Source organism: Dendronephthya gigantea, unplaced genomic scaffold (genome assembly GCF_004324835.1).
Source record: "Dendronephthya gigantea isolate DGI-Jeju-01 unplaced genomic scaffold, DenGig_1.0 000047F, whole genome shotgun sequence".
NCBI classification, from domain to species: domain Eukaryota; kingdom Metazoa; phylum Cnidaria; class Anthozoa; order Malacalcyonacea; family Nephtheidae; genus Dendronephthya; species Dendronephthya gigantea.
In genome coordinates, this window is record NW_021163057.1 from 1,298,497 (window position 1) to 1,324,012 (window position 25,516).

Consider the following 25,516-nt stretch of genomic DNA (forward strand, 5'->3'; position numbering starts at 1 on the left):
AATAAGGTTGATAGGTTACCTTCCGGACTTCACTGCGGAGTTGACAGCTTTTTCGGCAAGATTAAATCCCTCGGCAGATCCTGAAATTGAAGAATAGTACCAGTTTTTTACAATATAGTGTATGCACAAGTAAAGCAAAATAAATGTTTTCTAAAAAAGCCCATTTTCATATATCGGGGTAAAGCTTTTTACATTCAAATATCAAGAGATTATAGTTGCAAATGCGATGGAACGCAGTCGCCCTGAAACAACTGATATTCCATTACTACTTTCAAAAAGGTATTTTTTATTACCAATTGCAATGGCTGTACACTGTTTGTTCTGTTGGGCGACAAGATCGTCGACACGGCCACTTGCATCATGTCCAGATACAGAACACATCAATATCGGAGTGCTTGATTTAATCTAAACATCAAGCAAATAACATTTGAGCACATCGTGGTTGACATACCCCTTTCCCATGTTTTTCTTACATTCTCTCCCCTTGCCTCTTTCCTCGCCCCTTTCCTCCTCTCGTTCTCTCCACCTCCCTTTCTTTCTTAAGCACTCGTTAATAGTTTAATTACACCCATGTTTCAGTCGAGTCCAAATGGTGAAATCGATTCATACATAACCACTGCATGTCAACGTGGTAAAAAAAGAATTTGGCCCTAAACATTTTTTTTTGTTTGAGGCTCAAAATAAACTAGTTCGGTGAAAATGCATACAAACTAATAAAACAATCTTTAGGAAGTGTAGTTAAACTAACAGACCGGACACTATATAATTTATACACATTTAAGGGTAAATAACGATCCTTTTCCAAGAAGTTGTCAAAGTGCATTCAAGATATTGTTTTGAGGGACGAAAGATACGCGAGGACAAGAGTTCATCGTATAAATGACGAGTAATATATCAGTTAGAACATGCTATTGAATATGTACTATTGAATTTAGTTGAATTCAAATTGGCACTGTCTATGATAACACAATCGCGTATTGGAATGCTGAATGATACAACTGTACCTCTTTGTCAACAATAAATGCAAGATCAAGTTCCTGTTCTGAAGCTCGCATGAACGACTGCCCGAATACCGTCTCAACGACTTTATGAACCATAGCAAGAACACGGTCTGGTCTGAAAGCCTGCACAACAAGAAGCTGGTACAAACTGTTGCCCACAGAAGCTGCAATTTGCAAATGAATAAACAAATCAGTAATAGTGTGACTGAAAATAAAGTACTATTATTTTGTTTCCGAGACGAGATTTGCGTTCACAACCCCCAGAAGAAGTCTCATGACATATGCAGTAGCGCCAATCATTCACTGCAACCTCAGGGTAGCCAATCTTGGTTTAGCATTGGTTAACATTAGTCTATCGCCTGGTATTACATGCACTTAGAGAAAAGTGCCGGTGCTGCAGTATTATGTGTCGTTTAACATAAAAATATACGGCACTCTAAAGTCCACTCCTGCATACATACATGTTACACAAAACATGAATACAAATACTTACAAAGTTCAACGTTTGATTCCCAGCAAACCGGGACATTGTTCTCAGGGTTGAGATCCTCAGACCATTCAAAGAAATCCTAAGGAGGGGTGACATCAGACAAAAAAATTAAGAATAAATCGAAGGACTACACACATTTGGAATGGATACCAGAAATATAGATGTCGCCAATTTTTATGGAAAATATCATCTAGTCTATACAGCACAGTATTGTCTGGTTGCTATAATGGTTTTAGATAACCGAATGTGCAACAAGATCAAAGTTGATTCATCTGTGCTTTACATTTTCCCATACAAATAACAAATAAGGCGAAGACACAAGGACTATAATTATACATCAAGCAAATATGCATTCTTAGCATCATTCCGGACAAAGGGATAGCTTACTCTGTGCGACTGGATATATCCTGGTAGATTATTGAAGGGAACCAGCTGGGCCAAATGACTCATTGCTTGACTCTAAAACAGAACAGATACAGTACAGAACATACATGCACTGATACAGTGTTCAAAAAATAGCAAGAAGATCGCTATATATAAGTTCAAATGTTGCATTGGATTGGGAAATGAATGGAACCCGATCAAAAAAGTTGCATGGATTGCAAAAGTCTTTTCTCGGCTTTATCGCTTTGAACACAGCAAAAGACTATTCCATAGACCCTTTTTGTGATGGAAGCCATAAGAACAGTCAGAATGGTTATAAGATTGTTTGTCTTTAAAGGGACGACGTCCAGTGAAGAGCACATTTATTATTATGAATATCTTTCTCATTCAATTTACCTGTTCTGGTGATAGACCGTCTACGCTGGCAGATTTCTTTCCCACAAGTGCATCCCGACCTTCCAAAAAGTGCGAGAATTCTTCTTCAAACTCCCGTTCTCTAGAAATGTCAGAATAAATTTCATATAATCTAAAATTGTTTGCATGAAAAAAATCATCTATTTGATTCCTGTACAGCGCTAAAGCAAGTTAACCATAACAACAGTAATAACAGCAGTAACAAGAGGAACTACAAACAATAAAAACAACAAAAGCGACAATGAAAGACCCCATTGGCCAACAATTGCGACAACAACAACAAAACCAACAACAAAAACAAAACCAACAACAGTAAGGTAACAACAGGAAGACCAACTTGTGGGTAAAAAATAGCGACAACAACAACAAAGGCAACAGCAAAAAGCACCAAAACAGAACACAAAATAGAGCAAGCGAAAACAACAATTAACAAGGAGAAGAATTGGAACAATAAAACTGATAATGCTAAATTAAAAAAAGACATCAGCAACAAGTGGAGGGGTAACAATGGGAATAACGAAAATAACAATAAACACAGAAAGAGCAATAGCGATCCCAGGAAAAAAAAAACAGGGATAACAAAAAAAATATGAACAACAGCAGTAACAACAAGAATTAAGAGACAAAGCAACAGTAGAGTGGTAGGGTAGAGTGACAACAGAACAACATCAACAACAACAAAGTGACCGCAACACAACGGGTACAGCAGCGACAAACGATGACTTACCCAGGTAAACCACGAAGATGAATACGACACAATAGCAGGGCAAACGTGATTTTGTCATCATGAAGCATACCGCGGGAAACGCGATTGTAAACGATCTAGAAACGAAATAAAGATTAGTAAGTTGTTGAATGGTTACCCACTCTAAAAATGGACCACTCTATAATGTTGTTTTGCAAACTTTGTTTTCTTTTTCTAAATTCGAATAAAGTCAATGGTTGGATCAGTCGCATTTCGAGAATGCATAAATTACTAAAATTTAAAAAATATTACTCAACTTACCTGGAAAACGTCAGTAGTAATGACGTTCAGTCTGCTTATATAGTCTTTTTGATTATTCAAGTTTGGATTTTCATGCAGAACGCTTAAGTACATATCCAAGAAGAATTGCAAGGAATACTGATACAGGAAGTAGATCTAAAAGAGAGACAAAGTGAAAAATAAGGGACAACCTGAGCTGTATATATTTACCTTATTTGCGAAATATAGGTTTTAAAATAAGCTATAACAATAACGTATACTCATAGTATAGAAAAGAATGCACAGTTATGCACGAGATCTCCTGAATGAGGTTCACTTACAAGGTTGAGCGATTCCATAGTGAAGTATATACTGCTACAAGATTGAGACAGTGGTCTATACTGGTCAGTAACAGCCTCGACTTCAGCCATGACTACGTCTGTTTCTTCGACCTTTTTTGTAATATCCGCTGCTTCTTGTTTCAGCTTTTCCAAAGTTCCGATAATGCTACAGTATATATATTCACGACACTATTCAATGAAAGATGTTTCCCGAGTAATTTCGCTTACAAAAAATTTCTGAAAATTTCAAAAAAATTACTATTTCATCTCAAACTATCGCGTTTTGGCAAAAGTAATAATAACAATGGTCATTTAACGTCAGTTACGTTTTTCCAAGAACATTTCCAAAAAAACATTTTCACAAGTATGGGTAAAGAAAAGAGTGTACTCGCACCTGTCATCATCCAGAATTCTTCCTTTCACATCATTGAGAGCTTGAAGTAAAGATTTCTCCAAATGTCTCAGACGCAGATGGAACTCCCCTATATAGGACGTGCGTGTGAAGAAATTTTAAAAATAGCGTAGCTTTGACAAGCAGATTCATCTTTCGTGTTCCGCAATGTTTGGAGCTTTTGCAGTTATAGCTAGGAACGTTTTGGGCATTTTTTTCACAGGCTTTCCAAACGACCTTGTTTAGGGTAAAGGTGTAGTTCGGTGAGAAAGATATATTCGTAAAGCTTTAGTAAGGATTACAATCATTTACCTTGCAATTTTAGCAGGTCAGATCGTTTGGTGTCCACATCTTGTCTCTCAGCTTTAAGAACATAATTAAGGCATTGACTTTGTAAACTGCTTCTTGTCACCGTGAAATTCACGAACGTCACTCGAGAGCACAAATCTGGCGGGAATTCGACCTGAAAAAACAGTCATGGTACTTCAAAAACTTCTAAAGCAATTCCTTTTTTGTTCATTCTTTCGATTTTTTTTAAAGTGTCTGCGACATTGACCTTTCAATCACAAACATTTTCTAAGAACCAACACTTTGTTCACACTGAACTGCTTTATCACTGCACCCGTTAACATTTATTATTAGTATAATATTTCTCCTGAAGACTTACAGTAGGATCTCTGGTTGACATAAAGATTGTGAACGACGGAGACAAATCGATGTCCTGATCTCCCAAAGTTATCAACACTCGGCCACCTGTACGTCGTACTTCACGGTTTAATACTGGATTCACGATGGGATCATAATTCTCCACATCCTAGAAGAAACGGACAGAACTGTCAATAACGATAGGAACAAAAACTGCATGGCGGTATGGTGAAAACAAACCACATTTAAACGTGCATCTGAATGAATATTTTAATTAATTGAACGAAAATAATACTCTCAATGAGAATATTCTAACCAACTGGTAAAAAAGTGAAAAAAGTGGATCTAGCTCATGAGTTTTTCAGTCATGCAACCTCAAATAACTACCAATCAGCGACTAGTTTACCTGGACCAAGAGAGGGTTTCCAAATCGCAAGGCACTCTCCAGGTTTTTACGGAAAGCGTCGTCAAGGAAGCTGCAATAGAAAGGCTATATGAGATCTTAATTAGAATTATAGCTGTAACGTCTGGACACTAGAAATTTTATGTAAATGTATAGTTTAACTCGTTATTATAGTTTCTAACGGGGTAGATAAAAGCTTACAAGCTTTCTAAGAAGTGATTTTTTGCCAAAGAAGAAAAAAATGGAATATTGTGAGCCAAATTTTCACGGCATGAACAAGCACGTTTTCTGTTGTTTTGCATTGATAAATTGTAGCTAAGTACTCTTATAAAACATTCAAGAAATTCTTTGGACTTTCATTTCACACTTTGGCTTGCAATATAAATTAGCTACTTGCAAGTTACTATAATGAAGTGCTAAGCCACTGTAGCCAATCAAAAGCTTTGTACCGTCATCATTCCAGTCGATGTTCCTCCAAACCTCCGTTCTAATCGCTATCTTATCAAATAAGGAGTTTCGTAAGGAGGAACATTGATTTGGAAGATATGTTGGGATAAAACTTGAGGTTATTCAGCAATCACCGTTACGTTTATACAAACCTTGTCTTTGTGATCCTGCGTCCCTTGTATTCGTTCATAATAAACTCTGTGGCTTGACCGGATGGATCAATTATCAAAGGATATCGGTTGAATCTTTTCAACATGATTGCATTCTCGGTACAAAGATCATCTGTAGGCAGAGCATTTGCTTGCCAAGCCAGTCTCTCGTCAGCGGTGGATAGGTACTATGGCAAAAATGGGTGATTGAAACCTCGATCGTTAATTTAAAATATGATTTAAAGCTGCCTATATGAAGCATTGTATTTGACTGTTGCATTTTATTGTTTTATAAATGCCGTAGCTAAGTAAATACGTTACTAAGCACGCGTAGAAGCGCCAGATTTTAAAATTCCGCAGAAGCAAAAATCTGACATCCACACGCCCCTAAGCTATTATTTCGATAAACGGCTAGCTTGTTAATATGGTCGAAAACTACATGTAGCTACTACAGATTTTTTTCGGTCCACCTACCTCTGTTCTGGCAAGATCTTGGCGGAATTCCAAACCAGCTTGTTGAAGATGAGAACTCCAGGTTGTGAACAAATTTTGACGGAGTTGTTGATCAAAATAACCTGAAATGTTTACCATGGATTTGTTAAAATTTCACGTTGGTACACGCAGTTATATACAGTGGTGTGCGAGATAAAAATCGGTATATGGAAATCGATTTAGAACTAAAAACCATTCGAGATCCACTCGAAGCCAATATTTAATATACTTTTTTTTATCAAAAGAGAGATCGATTCATGCGTTTGTATATCTTGTTTTCACACAAGCATAATTTTCTTCAGTAAGCGTCGCTTCGATGCTTTTGGAGCCTGCCACAGGAATATTCCAGTTTAAAGTATACTTATTGTGAATACTATATAACATTCAATGATGCGTCGAGTATGGTAACTTCGCAAAACTTCTTATGGTTAGGCAAACAATGTTTACTCAGCACTGTAGCATAGGACACATATATTATTGTACAGCTATTTTCCATTCACACACACAGTACCTGCATAAGCTAAAAAGGCAGAAGACAACATAACATCACCAACGATGGTCCCCATTTGAGCTTGGAAAGCATTACTAGTCGCTTGCCAACGACTTCGCTCATCAGACAAGCTACGTAACAACGCCACACTTCTGTTCACTTTAGCTTCGACAGCAGTCATCTCGCTCTTGATTGCTTGAGCTTGGCTGATCAACGCAGCGTATTCTTCCTTGTACTGAGAGATGCTCTTTTCAAGGCCAGTGATTACACTTGCAATCTCTACAGCCTGAATAAAAATAATTAATTTTGTATCTATAATGTATAACACCGTATTGTCCAAGCATTTTTTTCAAAGCACAAGCTCAAATTTAAGACACACGTAATTTAGGAGTATAAACAACAAGCTTTATCATCGTAAACGTATCAGAGCCTCCATTTGAAACGGACTTACAAGCGGCCTAATAATGCTAGGTTCTAAAACGCGTTTGGTGTCTTGCGGCAAATGTTCTATTGACACTGATATGACTGCACTAGTACTAAATGCTTAATTCAAAAGTTGGGCCCTTAAATCAAACTTGGAATTTTTTACAATTGTTTTTACATTCCTATACATTATATTTAAGAATTACAGTGATGATACAACTTCACATGCTTTAACGCACCTTTGCTTCGCTAACACTTGCTTTGCTCTCAAGACTCTTCAGTTCATTGCGCAAGGGTTCGATCCTCAACAACATATCGGCATATTTAACCTATTTAGGAAAAGACAGAATGTTAACGGACAGGTTTTAAGAGCAACCTTGAAATTTACCAAGCTGGAAGATAGAAAAAACAAGTAGAGTGTAAGTGTATAAATATTTACTGTTTCAATTGTTGTAAATTCATGTTTCCTATACAATTTTATAGCCGAAAAAAGAAAAAAAAAATTATCGATGTCGTACCTGAGCAATGGCCCACTTAACCAAAGGACCACATGCTTGACTAGCACGATTCACCTTGTCAAAGTTATAGTCCGGTTGAGACATATATTTGCTCAACATCTGGGCGCGAACATCCTCACTAAGGAAATAAGGACAGTAACAATCAACATAAAACTGGATATATTAATATGATGTAACCTGGGTTATTTTATGATTGGTGCTTGCGTGCCATATAATTGCATGAAGAAAGTTTGTATTGGGATATTTTCTAATATTTTGAGAGACTCGTATGAAATGAAGCTATCAAAACTATGTCAGTTCCTTTGTACTCATTAGGAGAGATATTAAAACGTTTAATCATAAATCAATGAAATGCTTTATTCAGTATGCACCACGATCATGATTATGGATGCATAACCCCGCTATTTACTTGCCACAGGCAGCCCAGAAATGTTTCCGTTCTCTTAGCGCTCCCGCGTTTACGCGAGTCTTTACTCGGTCTATTATTACGTCATAATAATGGTAGAATATCACCTTCCACTAGAAGTATTCCAACAACATATACGGTGGTTTATTTTATTCTAGCTGAAGGTTTTTACTTTAGCACATTGCAGTTGTAGAACAAGGAATGAAAGTAATCCTTGTACATATCAGATATGTGCAAAAGCCGCGCTTCAGTTCACATTATAGTTCATATGTAATATTCTGGCGTACAATTGTGAATATTGATCAAGGCCCGATATAGCACATGCACATTTGCGATGATAGAGAAAAAATCGTATGTTCCGGGGTTAAATTCCTCTAAAACAGAACCATTACCAGAGAGGAGGAATATCGTCAAACTCACAGGAACGACATAGATTCCTCGATTCTTAGTTCTATGAAATTGGTAAAAGGGCCGAAGAATTGTTAAATAAGACAAGTAAAAATGATTTAAAACCCTTAATCTTAATTCCCACCACGCAAAAAATTGCTATAAACACATATCAAGTTCACTCCCCCGGAATGATTACACTATGTATGACTGAGTCGTTTGAATTTTCGCCACGTATCACAATACTGCAAAGTTTCCAGGAAACTTTTCACTAAAAATTACAACCGTTTTTTACAACAGCTCTTCCGGGAAATTATCTTATTAAACTTTGTTTCAAATTAGATAAATATTTCAGTTTGAATAATTTTTAATTTCTTATTAAGTCTCAATCGAGTTTTTATTCAACCATCTCTCGTTTAAACTTTTAAGCCTTTGATTATTGTTACCGTACAATAATAACATGCAGCTAACCTGATATTTTCTGTCTGGAAGTTAACGATGGTCGGAATGAAGTTATCTCTGATGATGATTCCACGGATTGCTCTCCAGTCATTCGCCTGTTCGCCCAGCAGCAAACAAATCGATTCCAGAGCCACTTTAACAGCTTGTGGCGGGTTAGCCATCGATCGTACTTCGACCAAGTGCTGCTTTTTGATAGATTTCACCGCTGAAATGGAGCCAAGTAAAAATTGTAGATTGAATAATGCAAATGCAATGTAAATACACGTATAGAATATTCACACAGCTAACTTACGTTGAGTGTATCCAACTAACTAGCTAATATATAATGTACCTTGCCAAATTTATTAATGTTGCCAGACTCAAATTTAAATCCTTGCAGTCAATTTTTCCCGAAGGATAAAACCCAAGGAGTGCAAAAACTGCACGAAAGACGAAATGAAATCACCTTGTTTAGCATCTTGAACAGCAGGCTCAACTTGTGCCAAGTCTTCCATAACAAGGGCTTTCTTCTCCTTTATCTTAGCCGTTTGTTCCTGTTATAGAAAGTCACATTGTAAATTTCGTGTTCAAAACACTTTAATACTTTGTAACAAATTTTTCAAATTCTAAGCATCGGCAAGAACATACCGCAATGGCAGCTTGAATCTCAGTTGAGGTTATTCGCTTCTTTTCGGCCTCCTGCTGGTCTTTCAACTAAACGAGAATAAGAGAAAAATCAGAAACGGATCAGTGCATGTAGCCTGGATTGATGATCTCCAGGGTATAATCCAGATACAAAACGATATATTATGTATGAATCTGGTCGCATACCATTTGCTTCAGTTTTTGATTAGCCAATGCGTTCTTCGCTTCCAGCTCCTGACTCTTCATTGACAAACTTTTTTGCAGTTCTTCAACCTTTAAGACAAGGAAATAGCCCAGGCAATGTCATTCATTTGTCAACATGAATAGCCACATAGACTTATTCATCACATAGCACTAACCTGATCAACAGTTTCTTTAATCTTCTGTAAACCGACATTCAAGTGCAGTTGTTGTTCTTCCAAATCGGATCTCTTCTCGTTATACAATTTCACCTGCATGGACAGTGGAAACACGAGGGTTATTTGCACGCCACAGTTTCTCGTGCATGAAAACACTTACTCCGCCCTAAAGAGTATGCACCATACGCCTTCAAGGATCTCGTCCACTGCCTTCATAGGTTAACGTTAAAAGGGGCATTATAGATTTACGTTAGTCCCCCTCTTTAAAAGGTAAAACAAATGTTTCTTGTTGTTCCTCATAACTGCCTTCAGCGACTGCAAGTAATCCACGTAGTTTCCAACAGTTTTAACTAAATCGAAAGATAACTTACATAATGATTGATAAAGTCGAGGTAATGTCTTGGAGTGATAGCCATACAACGACCACCTCGTTTCACAACACGTGCGTTTGCTTGATGTAAAGTTTGATGGACAAATACGAAGGCGTTAATGACGGCTTCTCTGTGGGTTGGTGGTATTGATAATCCTTCGTAAACAACGGGGAGATAGTCTGGAGCACGGTACTAAATAAATGAATAAGGAATTTTTACATGTGCTAATTTCACTCAGCATGAAAAAGTCTTTTATCGATATCGTGCAATTACAAGAAAATATTGCATTTGGAAGTATCTTGAAAACTGCAAAATAGTGCGAGTCCACATTCAAAAAAGCAACTTTTTCGGCCTAAAAATGGCACATATTAATTCGACGAACCATCATGATAATTATTACCATGACATGGTATACAGCACTTACCAATGAATTGTCCAAGTCGATTTTGTTGGTAAATTCTTTTCCGACCTGATAGAGAGCACCAGTGGACCAATCGCCAAACCAATTCAAAACACATCTATTATGATATATTACAAGCATGTTCGGTTAGTTGTTAAAAGAATATGGAAAGTGAACAAAATATTGCAGGCGCTAAATGTAACCGAACTGCGGGATAACGTTTATTTTGACTGAATCTAAAACCTGCGACTGTAAATTTTCAGCGTAATTCAGCTGCTAACATCGGTTTGAAAATCTTTATACAGAAGTTACCTCACACGTCATTCATGCATGAAAATGCCATGGACGAACTCATTAAATCGACGTAACTTTAATTATTTATCTCATTTTAGCCGTGGTTTATTCTAAATTTTAAACATGCATGTAACCCTGACCTGTTGAATAAAGCTGGAGAGGTAGCAGCTCTGTCTTTCAGTCCTTCAGAGGATGGATTCATTGTGAAAACAACATGAAGGTTGCGGATGACCTACGAAAAATATCAAATGATCAACTACCGCAACTTTAAATTTTATAATATATCTTTAACCATTGGCGTTATATGTACATGCATGCGCCAAAAACGATTTTGAAATTTGGCCGTTTTTAAGACAAAAAAAGTACAATCTTTTAATCTATAGTACGTAGATTTAAGACTTAAGTATATACTTCATCAAAACGGGGGTTGGTTCTCTTAAAAAAGCCCTGTCGTCAATTAACTGCATATTTATAAGTCCCCTCCCCTCTCAATCGAAATGAGGAGGACTTTTGTTATACACTCAAAATCAAGCCACCAATTCGGTCGAAATACCGTATTAATTTCGTCTATAAGAAAAAGCATTGAGCGCCAGTCCTTACATTAGCTATAACTTTTAAAGGTTATCTCTTCGACTCTAAACTATTTGAAATTAAACCAGTAACCATTCAAGCAAATGACGCTTCATCCGGAAGGCGAGTAATTGCAATAAATAATAATAAATTATAATAATTATAATCCATATAGTAGAAGTGCATATAGTTCTAAGGAAAAATGAAAAGGAAAATATATACGCTCTTAAAATAACTTGCCACCGTCAAGATATGTCCTTAAACTATAATTCTTACGGACATCTTAGTTTACATATTACATATCAATAGTTATAGAAATTCTATATACAGTTATTTTTTCCTGTAAATAAATTTCCAAATTGACAACAACTTTTTGTCCAGTATTCCATAGATCAAAGGATTGATCGCGCATGTCCCAGTTGTTTGGATCAACCACCCAATGTTTAGAAATTGGTTTAGACGAGAACCACGACTGCCTGAATCTGAATACCACAGCAAACATCCGACATGCCTAGGAAGTCCACCTACGGTGAAGCAAACGACAGTGACGAAGGAAACGAGAAATGCTCGCGAATTTCTATGATGCATCAACCTCTTGAACCTTCTCTCTTTCGTTTGATTCCCATTTGCGCTTGAAGTAGAGCATTTCACAACATTGTTTCCTCTGATCAACTCCCGACATATTTTCCAGTAAATAACAGTCATCGTGGTTACCGGAATAATATACCAAATAAACGTCTTGGCGTATTGAACAATCACAACGGCTGTTTTCGGTATTTCAGACAAGGAAACCAGGCATAAGTGGATCTTCGCGCCAGACACAAGCAATGCCGATAGGTACACAAAACATACAATACTCCTCAAACGTCGGGAACTAATGACAGGTTTCAATGGCTTAAGAACAGCGCGGTAACGACAGGCGGACATAACCAACATGAAGTATGCTCCTAACAGAAGGGATATTTCGCGAGTTAAGAAGAAAGCGGAACAGGTCGAAGGATTTTCGAAACTTGCCATGGTTCCGGTGGCGAAAGCGATGTAAACGTCGTAGACGGAAGACAGCAGGAAGCAAAGGTCGCTGATTGTCACGTGGAAAACAAGGCAATAAAAGTTGCTCTTCAGAAGTTTTCTTTGTCTCAAAAAGGAAAGAATTACCAGAATATTACCAATTATACCGAAAAGCACAACAAACGTAAGAGCAACTTTGCAATAATATCCATACGAATCGCTCATTTTTCAATCTCTTTAAACAACAGCGGTCAGCGTCACCCTCTTCAACGACGAAACACAGCGTCTTTGTTTTCCTCCTTTTCTAAAAATTCCAATTTATCTCGTGCGATCTGCGATGATATAAGTGGCTGGACCATATATGCAACACGCGATATTGCTTCTTTATACAAGCAATTACGTGCTTAATTACGATTAATATAAAATTCTTTGATGGTTTGTATAAGAAAATTATGCCATATTTGCGGTAGAGCATGCAGGTGCATGTCTACAACTTCAAAACGCACTCCTCAGAGGCTTCCAAGCTTTAAATTACATGCACGATGTTTAAAGAAGAACGAAGATATTGGCAAACCAAAATGTGGGACAACTTGTAATAAACAAGTGCCATGGCTCTATGACATACATACATGTCGCTGAGATTAGGTGAGAATGCATGTATCCACTAAGGTAGGGAGAGTGAAAGTTTTCAGCTGACCGTAGCACATGCGCTTTAGGTTCCTTCGAAATCGAAGGTAAATTAAACGACGAAGAATGAGTCTTGAGAACTTATTTTAAAAAGAGGTTAACGTTAGTTTCGTATAGATACTTTGAAAAGCAAATAAAAATGCTAAACTATAATAGCGAATGTTCTCCCATCATCTGCGCAGGACTAACTGGTGATGTTAGTATACATGCAATTTTCTATTTAATACAAGCATGTATAGGCGTTTGTTGATATTTAATCATATCAATTTAATTTCAGCGAAACCCATTATTATAGCCAATATTAGGTCAATGTACCTGTGAATCTCGTAATTAAAAACGAGTGATGAGAGAGAATAATTATATATATTATTGCAAAACTGTGCACATTCAAAAGTCGCCTCTAATGGCGGATAAATCTAAGACCCACGAGTCGATAACAAATATTCTTCGATACTTAACCAACGGAGTACTTGAAATATACAAACAACGCTGGTTATCATTAAAGGAAAACACAAGTCAATGGATGTCCCAAGTCAATCTTATATAAGAATTTGCAAATTAAAATTAAATGAAGAAAAATCACGTACCTGTTCTGTAAACCACTTGTACAACTCTTCACTGGAATCCAGCATCAGACCATCACGCTGTGAGCCTTCCTTACACTGAGTCATCAAAGTAGTATACTCGTCTCCCTCGAACAATCCAGGAACCTGAACGAGGATCGAAGTATTAGAGTAGAAACACTTGTCATGCATGTATACACAACCCAGTATTTAGTCACCTTGTGTTGTGACAAGTATTAGAGTAGAACGACTTGCATGCATGTATAACACAACCCAGTATTTAGTCACCTTGTGTTGTGCAAGTATTAGAGTAGAACGACTTGCATGCATGTATAACACAACCCAGTATTTAGTCACCTTGTGTTGTGACAAGTATTAGAGTAGAACGACTTGCATGCATGTATAACACAACCCAGTATTTAGTCACCTTGTGTTGTGCAAGTATTAGAGTAGAACGACTTGCATGCATGTATAACACAACCCAGTATTTAGTCACCTTGTGTTGTGACAAGTATTAGAGTAGAACGACTTGCATGCATGTATAACACACCCAGTATTTAGTCACCTTGTGTTGTGCAAGTATTAGAGTAGAACGACTTGCATGCATGTATAACACAACCCAGTATTTAGTCACCTTGTGTTGTGACAAGTATTAGAGTAGAACGACTTGCATGCATGTATAACACAACCCAGTATTTAGTCACCTTGTGTTGTGCAAGTATTAGAGTAGAAACACTTGCATGCATGTATAACACAACCCAGTATTTAGTCACCTTGTGTTGTGACAACAAATCTTTTTAAAGCTACTTGAGTTCAAGTGTAAGGTGCCACCCAAAGCGTACAATTGATTTATCACTAAACAAGCGACAATTACCCCCTAAAAAATCCCAGTTTGAAAAGACTTCACAACGGACAAGCTTTCTTAATTCGAAGCCAAGATATCAAAATCTAAAGTTACCTCTCCATTTGCCAGCAAGGTATTCATTCTTTCTAAGAAACTGGACTCCAGCATGTTTGACTCATCCAAAATAAACACGATTTTCTCATTCTTGCATCCGGATCTTCGCAGAACATTTCTCAAATCTTCGTCAAACTCAACGTATGTGTACTTGCGATGAATCTAGTAGAACGAAGATCCGCGGTTGAGCCAATAATGCTCATAATAATGAGATTCACAACAAATTTTAACAATTCTGAGAAAAGTGCATCAATTTTTAGTTTCCTGCAAAACAACTATAGGTTTTTTAGAATCCGATTTTCTTATACCTTTATCTGGAAAACGCTTAATCCATTCATCCAGGCGACAAAACGAGAGAGCGTAGTTTTGCCTGCTCCACTGACGCCAATCAAAAGCAAATGGCCCTAAAATGTTAAATTTCTTTATAAATAAACATTCGCTAAGAAAAAAGAAGCATAACGTCGCATAAAATAATACACGTCCCCAAGCAAGCCAGACTGTTTTCGAAGGCATTCAAATACAGTTAAAAAATGTAAAAAACTAACCTGAGGTTGTTTGAAAATTCGGTCAATTCTTAAAACATGGTCGAGAACCTCGTTGAACAAAACTAGAGGAACGTCGAGTTCTTCTTCGTAAAACACCTACATAATACAAAGCGATGAATTCGTACGTCAAATACCAACGGGATGTGCGAAGAGCACAAAAACTAAATATAATATCTTTGTATATGTTTGTATTCGTTTAAAAGTAGTAATGTGTCGCAGGCTCAAAAAGAATGATAAAAATGGATGTTTCGTATACTTTCGAAAGGACAATGATATATAGTCGTGTCCAACTATCCGAAATCGATTATTTCACGTCTCCTTATTATTCCATACATCTCAAACGAAGTTCTCGAATATATTATATTTGATGCAGCATCGCGATATTACGCACCTTCAAACGGGCTTTCACAAAATCTCGCAATTCCTCTCTTTCAACCGGAGTATAGTCTTTAGTAAGCCAGTTGCTGTACAATATCGGTCTTTTTAGCGCAGTCTCGTGGTCAATTGATGGAAAATGTTTCTTTGCCACAATATCGATATTCTCTTCGGTCCATTTACGTTCTTCGTCCGTCACCAACCTTGCAAAAACACGTTTTATAGTTAATATCACCAACTTCAAATTTTGGTTTGCTATTTTTTAAATTCGATACAGAATGACTAATACAGTTCATATCAGAGGTATAGCGCCAAGGGTACATGGTATATAAACAAGAAGGGGCAAACACCAGGAAAGGTAATGGTATATATAAACAAAAAGGGGTAAACACATACCTATCTTGGAAAAGACGCAGTGCTTCATGAGCCCACAACCGGACTAATCCCTCAACAGATAAATTATCCAGCGGTCGCAAAGCTTCCACGATGCCTCGAACCCAACGAGTCATTTCACGTGGACTGTAGATGTAATGGGGCTGCATATCCTGGGTGAATCTCTCCTGTAACAAAGACGATCACGACGCATCAAATAGATTTGTTCTTGAATTCGCTCATTAAGACAGGGCCAAACCTTTACAATTCTCGCTTAAAACCAATTTACAGATAGGCAATAAAGACTATTTTACACTTCAACACTTCATTCGTGCGAAGCAAAGTCAAAACCGTGATCCGGTTAGATTCGCGAGGTGGTAAATGGACTTAAGTGCTGACACGTAAAATCGCAATTCAATACATATATTTGTTCCACAATACCTGCGACATTGTATAAAATTCCACCATCGCGTCTGTCAGCTGTTGAGCAGAACTTCTCAGAGACGGGATCAACCTCAACATGGCGCGGTTAAAAGTGCCGTAAATCTGAGTGAGCGAAATTGCACCAGGGTAGTCCACGTAGACCACGGGGACATGACGTAAAAACCTGGAATAAATGGAGCAAATCTGTGTAGAAAGAACCCGGTCAAATTTCTAAATTATAACTACTTTATAAAGCAGAACCTCTCCATTAAAAATTAATGTATCATACATAGCGCAGGTACCCGAGGATTTCCTAAGCTTGAGCACACGAGTGCTGAATTATTAGCCAAGTAGAACAAAAAGTGGTTACCTGTGAGTGAGCGGTTTTCTTCCGGGGTCGGTTGGAGGATTGCACGCTCCTACAAACTGAATCCTCTCTAGCTTCACCCAGGCCTGGTCAACTGAACGATAGAAGCCGTTGTGTTCCACCATTTGACGTAAGAACGAGATCACTCTCTGAGTACCTAAAAATTAAATATAAACCGTTAATATACCATGTTGCATTTCCACCATCTCTGCGGCTAATCCTCGGCAAAGGCGAATGAGTTATTCTAAGTGGCCGAGGTCAATTCTTTTGAACAAGAAGTTAGACGATGCCAAACAAAGCTGCCTTCTGTGTAAGGAGTTCGTGAGTTTTACCAATTCCAATTTTCAGGCACGCCTGTATTATATCACTACGTACACCACGCCATACCACAATGATTCTTGAAAATGATGCTTTCGATCCGTTAATCCGGGCCTTCATTTAGTGCAATTACTTCCTACTATCTTCCTACTATCTACATTTAAATTAATTCAATGTTGTTTAAAGATTTTTACTTACCGTAATTATCCATGTCAGGTAAATTAATTTCGTCGCAGAATAACACGAGCCATTTTCCTAGTTGTACAGGAGCCATAACCACTCCATTTGGCGTCCTCCTGTATTCACAGTAATGATCAAATGTTTTGAGTAACAACTCCGGGGTAGTCGCACTGGAGAAATTCAATCCAACAACCTGCGTAATAAACAAGAAACAAAGCTCTGTTGAGAAAAACATGCAATAACGTACAAAAGCAGATATTGAAAATACAGTGGCCATAACCAGAATTTGGTTGATAATTGAAGACGGTAAGGTAAGTCTTATATGTGGGTAGTGTGTTGGCTTTTTAGTTTATATAACACATTATTATTAAGTTATAGCAATCTATATAAAAGAGTGGCTAATCACAAAGTACAATCTTTAGTTGCACAGCACATTTAGCACAGAGGAACTGCAATGCTGTAAACCTTCTATAATTTAATTCCATATGATTTTGTTCACACATGAAGAAATAATCTGCACTTCATGCCTCTTCAACCAACCTCCATATCAGGCAGAGAGCGCAATGAGCAGAACAACGTCATTGTCTTTCCGCTTCCCGGTGGCCCACACAACACTAGCGGTTTATGTTCAGCAAGCCACGTGTAGAGCAATACTTCATGTCGTACTGTATCAACTGTCGGAATTACAACATCTGGAGCAGCGACTTTGTGCGTCTCGACCTCAATGTTTGGAACTTTGGATTGCCATGGCACCCACTCTCCTTGGATGGTAACCTGGAATCGGTTTATAGCAAACGTGAAGTATACAATAACAAAAAACAAACTATTTTCCATGCACGAGCGGTAGGCAAAAGCCACTGTGCATGATTTTCTATGAGATATTTAAGATTTAGACGGTTTTACAGCAATTTTGGCTTCGAAATTTCACTACTCATAGCAGAAGGCCCTGAGATTTATTTTGAGATTGGTTTGCAAACTACATTCGGAGAAACAAAATGGGGACCAGAGAAACGTAAGTAATCACCTCGTAATCAATGAGTCGCATGACAGACATATTCGGTAACGGAATGGATGTGATTTTTTGTATCATTTTACCAAGTTCCTCTCGATACTTCATTTTAGAGTCCCCAGAAAACGACCACAACAAACTGTAAATCAAATAGCGAGGTAGGTATTTTTCCAGTTGATCACGCTAAAAAGAAAGACAGATATGAGAAAAAAAGCTTTGAAATTATTTCAAATTTACTTTGTCCCCGATATTTACCATCCGTGGGAAAGATGGGTCCACCCAATAAACAACTAAGTGCCCGAAGGCATAAAAGCAAGGTATCGATGACACGAAATTCACATTAATCATACCAACGTCTAAGCTCTTAAACAATGAATATTCTGAACGTTTCGAAACTTTGCTGACAGAATTATTTATCCAGATTAGGATACGCATTCGCACCCCTTCAATCGTAAATGACACACAGAGCGTGCATGCCTTACCTCCATTGGAAAATCGGAATGCTGTTGATTGTAAGTGATCACATTTCGTACAGCTTGCTTGAACATTGAGAACAGAGAAGGGACCCAAAGCTCTTAACCGAGTAAAATCCATAATGTGTTCTTGTTCCATCGCATACTCCAAACATTTCATGACTAGGCCGCCAGACGTGAAATGCTCAGCGACAATATTTGCTGCATCGTTTTGAACCTGAGTATTCGAGAAAAAATAGAAAAAAGTTAAACTGGTGACTAAATCTCACACTTAATTGTAAAGAATACATATTTCTATGTGCAAAAATGAAGATGAATGGCAATGAAATTTAAAGTAGTATGTCCCTCCTAAAATGGTCTGCATAGACCTCTATGATTTCATTGCCGTTCATCTTATGAGATTATTGAATATGTGCGAAGTAGGCCACATGAGTCGGTTTTAGTCTACTGAAAGATTAGGAAAAAATTATGGTTGGACAAATCGTAAAATAGATAGAAAAGGTAAATGATGTTGGCGGGTAGACTGGGAGAAAGGGTGGATGTATATTTTACCATTTAGTTTTGCAAAATACAAATTCTAATATAAATACATCACAAACTGACAACACAACGGTAACAACTCTAGCCAATTATTTATACAACTAACAACATCGACGTCTTTTCTTTATTTCCTTGTTTTACAAAAATGATGCTGCATTGCTGTTACCTGCATCGTAGGAGACAAAACGTTTTCTTCGCCCTTCTTGGTTTGTTTTCTAAGACCAACATCCTCTTCGATTTCTTCGATAGGCTTAGCTTTAAGTTCCGTCAAATAGTTACTAAAGATCATCTCAGTTGATAATATATCCTCACTGAACCACACCATACCACATCGGCTGACTGTTGCTAAGGTAGCGTAGCGAAGGTCTTGAACTTCGAACATTATGCGCACCTAAATTTCACAGTAACAAGGAATTAGAAATTCAAACTTAAATCGTAAACACCTTTATAACGCAAAGCAATTCGCCCTAAACAAAGTGTTTTACTGTGCAGTTCGTCTTGCACCTTGCAATGTTAATTCTATACTGTTAAGAAATGTAAATTAGTAAAATGTTAGTGAAAGAAACGTCAATGTCAAATCTCAAGAGTAGAATTGTAATTAACTCCTGATCTTTTTGACTCAAATACTCAGACCTACATGTATTATAATGAAAATGGGTCCACTTGGTGTGGAACCCAGTTCGGAAAAGAGCGCACCTGTGCATCTTGAGATGGTTAAACCAGCAGCATTTAATAATCGAGCATATAGCTACAATAATAAAGTTGTCTTACGTTTCGCGGGATACCCAGTCTTTCTCCGTTTGGAAGAGTCAAAAGTTTATTGTCATCAAGTACACTGTTAAGATTTTCAACCCATTCTGGATCAACATCTCCATCAAATATAATCCACTGCCGTTTATTAAGTTCTCCACGAACATTGTCAATGATTCTAAGTGAATGTAAAATATTAAACTTTTAATGCTATTTAACTAAGGCCTAGATTATACGTCGCATGTTTAACGCGTCGAATGCAATTCGAACAATAGAAATAAAGAGGTACGCTCTATATGAACTATCACTTACATCATCATTATACTTACTTTCGCAGTAAATGGGTGAACAAGCCATCTGTCCACTCACGTGTATTTGGGTCTAGTGTACCATAAAGCTCATCTTTCGACATAGCCTAGGCAAATTTTGTGAAAAGTTATTTATCATAGCTGGCTGATTTCTAATAATGACTGAGGTGCAAATTGCTCTAAGAACTGATCGTTCCACCACTGAGAAAACTATAGACTTTACTCAGGTGCAGTGACAGGAAAGGCAACTTGGGTCGATATGCACCCATTTATTAGTATACAACTATTTATATAAAGATGTACAAACATGTTTGCCCTTGTTTATATACATATAAGACGCGACATGATATGGTTGGGGTGGATATCTTATGTTCAATTTGCTTCATGTTATGTTTATAATCCCCCTGAAAGGCATTCCACTTCAAGCAAACGTTGTATTGAACAACTTCTTCATAGTTATCGTTAGGTAGGTCGGCTTTTCACCGGAATGGCATGGCCATATAGGTTGTTATTGTCTTGATGCATCATGAAGTGACTTGACATAAAAGCACACACACCTTAGGATCGATAACATGCGCAACGCCTTCAACACCTTCCAATCTTTCTAGCGCCTTGAGAAGAACCCTCCACGCCATACTCTTCCCACTTCCACTGGGCCCAACCATCATCAAACCATGGTGGATCAACGAAATCTGATACAACTGTAATATCTGAAAAGACAATTACATAGCCATGAGGAGCACAAAGTGGTAATATTTTGCTGACAGCACTGTAAAAAGCCCACCTACTATACATAATATGTATATTCAACAGCGATAGTCATATTTTCGTATGTACAACCGAGAAACATCGAGTTCAGTTGAACTGATAAGTGTCGGCCGGGTGTTTTTACATGTGCAAGGTTTTTCCGTCTTTGATACTGTCATATAGCTTACCTTATCGACCCAGGCACTTCCTTCGTCTTCACCCGTTCCATATGTAAGATACATTTCAGAGCAAACATTTTTTATTTGTTCTTTCAACGCGCTCATTTCAGCTCCGACATATTTAACACCAGGGAAAACATCAGACAACAGACTGTTCAGCAACGGAATATCCTCTGCAACTAACTTAGGGACAACAGTCTCGAAAACGCTTTGTATTAAAATCTATATAAAGGCAAGAAACAAAAATTGGTAATTCCTTTTTAATAAAAAAATACGGTGTATCTAAAGTCTTCATTCTTTTCGAGCTATGAACTGTCAGGACTATATAGCCCATGCAATGCGACATATTTTGCATTAACACGGAATTTGTATACCATCGACTTACAGTACCTGTTGTTCATCCAATCCTTCAGATATCGCAGCTTCGTCCACAGCTTCACCCTTCGCTTTAAGGTCTTCCTTAATCTTGGAGATTCTCTCTCGTTTGACATTGCCAGCACTGATAAGTACACTTTTTAACGCTCGAAGGCCAAAGTCGTAGTGAGACTGATTGGAAAGCTGCTCCAAGCAGAGTCTGTAAGGAAAGGAAAAAAATATCAACAGCCGAATTCATACCAAGAACGGGGAGCCAAATCTTAAACGGAAAAATTGTATACAAATAGAGATGAATTGATTATAGACTGGAAAGTTCGGATGACCGCTCTTTCACATCAGACGAGTTTCCCGTTTCTAATATGAATTCGACTAATGACCACAAAAGGTCGTGAAAACAATGCACCCGGGACTGTGTATGTGTTCTATGTGGACTTAAGGCTGGTTTCCACTCAAGAAAATTCTCCTTTGGATCGGACCGGACAGAAAAGTTTCCTTTGTGTAAACCCCACGTGAGAACTCACCGACAAAGGAAATTTTCCTGTCCGTTCCGATCCAAAGGAGAGTGGAAACTAGCCTTTACTGTAACCATTTATACTCGGTGGGGATAATTTTCCGTTTCTGCGTGAAAATTCTCTAGTCCAGTGGGAAATTTACCCAAACCAGGAAGTAGGTATCTTACAACTATGCAGAGCCTTTAAAACATATTTAGTATTGAAAGAACTAAAACCTTTCGTGAAACATTATTTCAGGCCCGATCGAATTGCTCAGTTTGTGGAGCATTTTACCAGCAAAACGATGGCTAAGGGCTCAGTTCCACACGGTCCAAACGGTGCATGTACTGTACTGTACAGTATGTAATATCATACAAGAAGATATACTACATCAATAATCTGAACAAACTTGAAGAATGGTACAATCTTGCTGGCCAGCTTCTCTGCCGTCCTAAATCCTTGTGAATACAACATGACTTGAGCGATAAGCTGTCGGTCCGGACTGGTCATAGCAAGACTGCGGAATAATTTCTTTAAGTTATCAGGAAGGTTGGATCGTCCGGCATAACCAGGGTTCATTGTCACGAAGATCGCCATGTCACGGCTCACTTTCACCTGCTTGCTCACAAGCTCAATCGATATATGGGAATCTGAAGAAAAGAGAAACGAAAGTTTAAAACTACATGTATCAGGAATTCAAGTAAGACCCTATACCGTCTTCCTAGGGGTTAAATAGAAGAAACAATTGCTGCACCAAAAAACCCAAGTTTATTCTACATTAGCACTCTCAGGATTCTACTCAGAGCCCAAATTGCGAGACTTTGATGTGTAACATTGAAATAACAATAAATGCCTTGTAACAAGAGATTTTGTTCACCCACTCTGGCAAATTTAACAGACTTTAACATTCGAGTATATACAATATAATTACAACTTGTAGCAACGTGTATAAGTGTACAAAGTAATACGGTGTATCCACCCAAAAACAGGTAGAAATATTTTTACCAGTTAGCAAGAATATTTCTGAGCCACAAAGTATTCTGCATTCACATGAGCACTGGCTCTAATCCAGTGCACTATACTAGAAATCTCGTGTAAGCATGTCGTATTTTAAACATACCATCACTGTCCTTGTGTTCTTTCAGAGCTTCTTGGATCGTTTGAATTTGCTGGGAGACAGCTGAAAGCATCCTTTCTTCCAAACGATTGAATTCATCAAAACAACCCCAGGCACCAACTTGACAAAGACCAACAAAAATACGCCCCATTGCCTAATATTCCATGAAAAATACAATTCATTGTGAATACGACACAAAATGGTCAAATTGCGTTTTTTCCCTTACATTCGACTGTTTATATTCGTCTGTTCGGTCTGTTTGGTACATTAAATCGACTGTTTTGTTTGCCCGCTTATATTTCTATGCCGTTTTCTATGCATGGATACCGCATTTTAGCCGTGCGTATTAAAAATTTGAGCGAAGTGCAACGGGACTTAGGTCATTTTCATGTTTTACCTGGAAATCAAAGGTCTCGTCGCAATTGAATACAAGCACAAACCGCCCCAGTTGATGTCCCAGAGCTTTGACGGACTCGGTCTTGCCAGTACCAGCGGGACCTAGGAGAGGACAAAAAATGAATTGAGACCCTAACTCTTACCTAACCCTAGCCGTAAAGATTAACCTGACCCCGGGTAAGCAACTGTCCCAAAAATTTGGCTGAATTAGTTGAAAGCCCGCTAAGTCTCTTCTTGCAAGTGTACGAGCCATCATCTCAAGGTCGAGAGTAAACCTTACGAGGCAGGGTTAGGAAGAAGGCGTATATTTTTGAATAATGGTTGACAATCAAATGCGTCAAAACGAGCGTATAGAGACAAACGCCAACTACATTGTATAATGGTATTATGTGAGCATAACTTCGCCCTCGGATATCAGTAACAGATGAATTTAGGTTGTGTGCTCTAGAGGTACGTATGTACACCTTACCGAACGGTGATCCCCCAAGACGTCCCTCCAAAGCTTGAGTCATGGTTAGATAACATCTATCAGTCAAAGGTGTTTGAACCAGCTTGTCTTGCACGCCCAAGTATTCAAAACCATAGTTGAATTTCGCGTTCGCCATTTGGATCGATAATTGTTTCAGAACATCCTTCTGATTTGGGTCGAAGTAAAATCTCATTTCCTTCAGCCAATCGAATGACTTTTCTCCCGTTGTTTTGTTGTTGATAAGATTACGTGTGACGTCACGTTGGTGGACAAGCTCTGTTATCTAAAAATAAACGAGTTCGCTCAGTGGAATCGCTAAAAGAAAATTCATAAGGGCGATTTTCAACGGCTTACCAAATGCTCCAGCTTTCGCCTCCTGACAGCCGGTTGTTCGTGAAGAACAGAATCAGCAAGCACGTTCAATGTCGCTTCAACAATCGTGAGTACTTGTTGCATATTTGAGGCATTGCCTTTCTGGAGAGCTGCCTCGGTGTATTGGGACCACGATACTTGACAAGCAAGTACCACCAGCTGAGCCTGGGAGTTATAGAGATAATTTTAGCAACAGTGCAACACATAACTAAACCAAAGTTTGCCGAAGTTTCTGGAATGGTGGACGCCTAAAACAGGCTATGATCGAAACAAGCCGGTGATGCAAACAGTGATGATTCTGTCCATGCGATATGTGCTACATGTATATTGGCTAAGAGTGCACACTCAATTTAAAGCTGCAAAATCACTATCTTGTAATTATTAGGGAGAAAAGTAGAAGCAGTACTGTAAGACGAAAAACAGAAACGATAATTATTAAATACCTGGTATTTGTCTACCCATTCCAGATATTTCTGAGAATCAATATCCACCGACTGGAACTGACTCACGTCCTGCATTGCTTCAGCCAAAAGACTGGCCAAGGTCACTCTCATTTCTTTTTCAACACATGTCAGCCATTCATTCACCTTAGGATACTTCGTCAGTGACACCGGGGTCTTAAATACTACCTGTATTAATAATTGTATTCAAAATAAGGAAACGTATTCAAAATAAGGAAACGTATTCAAAATAAGGAAACGTATTCAAAATAAGGAATAGTCTTCAACGAGGGTTTACTGATCGCCCCCACTTTAAAAAATCTGCCGTACTAAGATGATCGAGTCAAAGGAGGATTACCTCTTCGCCTTCCTTTGATGAAATTCCAGAAATGATTTGCTCTTCTTCGTTCAGGATGATGCTAGTGACTCCGGCGAACATTTTCTTGAAATGTTTTTGAAGTTTTGGAATGCTCTTGCTGTTTCCAATAATCTCAAGCAAATCCTCGTCACCGACGAAATAAAATCTGCAAAAAAATGAGCAAGTATATTTAAAAGAAGCAGGTATATAGCAGATTTATCAAAGCCTTAAGCAGTTGATAAATCGAATCCTTCGACTCATCAGTATTCCC

At 38.0% G+C, this 25,516-nt stretch overlaps 1 protein-coding gene across 1 annotated transcript in view; it reads right to left on the bottom strand.

Moving 5' to 3' along the window:
* The window catches only part of LOC114527821 (cytoplasmic dynein 1 heavy chain 1-like), a 51,976-nt gene that overhangs the window by 6,740 nt on the left and 19,720 nt on the right, over positions 1 to 25,516 (bottom strand). The window contains 52 exon segments of the mRNA XM_028549520.1: positions 20 to 80; positions 294 to 405; positions 1,005 to 1,165; positions 1,495 to 1,570; positions 1,879 to 1,950; positions 2,272 to 2,371; positions 3,017 to 3,111; positions 3,296 to 3,430; positions 3,595 to 3,760; positions 3,989 to 4,076; positions 4,298 to 4,448; positions 4,653 to 4,799; positions 5,037 to 5,106; positions 5,633 to 5,817; positions 6,104 to 6,204; positions 6,633 to 6,897; positions 7,274 to 7,363; positions 7,553 to 7,670; positions 8,817 to 9,012; positions 9,253 to 9,340; positions 9,435 to 9,500; positions 9,618 to 9,704; positions 9,791 to 9,883; positions 10,162 to 10,353; positions 10,586 to 10,679; positions 10,996 to 11,087; positions 13,708 to 13,830; positions 14,642 to 14,803; positions 14,950 to 15,045; positions 15,187 to 15,282; positions 15,578 to 15,764; positions 15,958 to 16,121; positions 16,375 to 16,540; positions 16,727 to 16,880; positions 17,240 to 17,414; positions 17,762 to 17,995; positions 18,246 to 18,413; positions 18,713 to 18,793; positions 18,795 to 18,920; positions 19,410 to 19,634; positions 20,015 to 20,171; positions 20,323 to 20,408; positions 20,859 to 21,011; positions 21,237 to 21,449; positions 21,618 to 21,801; positions 22,503 to 22,743; positions 23,214 to 23,364; positions 23,608 to 23,708; positions 24,076 to 24,358; positions 24,430 to 24,612; positions 24,891 to 25,076; positions 25,246 to 25,411. Coding sequence (XP_028405321.1) covers positions 20 to 80; positions 294 to 405; positions 1,005 to 1,165; positions 1,495 to 1,570; positions 1,879 to 1,950; positions 2,272 to 2,371; positions 3,017 to 3,111; positions 3,296 to 3,430; positions 3,595 to 3,760; positions 3,989 to 4,076; positions 4,298 to 4,448; positions 4,653 to 4,799; positions 5,037 to 5,106; positions 5,633 to 5,817; positions 6,104 to 6,204; positions 6,633 to 6,897; positions 7,274 to 7,363; positions 7,553 to 7,670; positions 8,817 to 9,012; positions 9,253 to 9,340; positions 9,435 to 9,500; positions 9,618 to 9,704; positions 9,791 to 9,883; positions 10,162 to 10,353; positions 10,586 to 10,679; positions 10,996 to 11,087; positions 13,708 to 13,830; positions 14,642 to 14,803; positions 14,950 to 15,045; positions 15,187 to 15,282; positions 15,578 to 15,764; positions 15,958 to 16,121; positions 16,375 to 16,540; positions 16,727 to 16,880; positions 17,240 to 17,414; positions 17,762 to 17,995; positions 18,246 to 18,413; positions 18,713 to 18,793; positions 18,795 to 18,920; positions 19,410 to 19,634; positions 20,015 to 20,171; positions 20,323 to 20,408; positions 20,859 to 21,011; positions 21,237 to 21,449; positions 21,618 to 21,801; positions 22,503 to 22,743; positions 23,214 to 23,364; positions 23,608 to 23,708; positions 24,076 to 24,358; positions 24,430 to 24,612; positions 24,891 to 25,076; positions 25,246 to 25,411 — 7,362 coding nt within the window.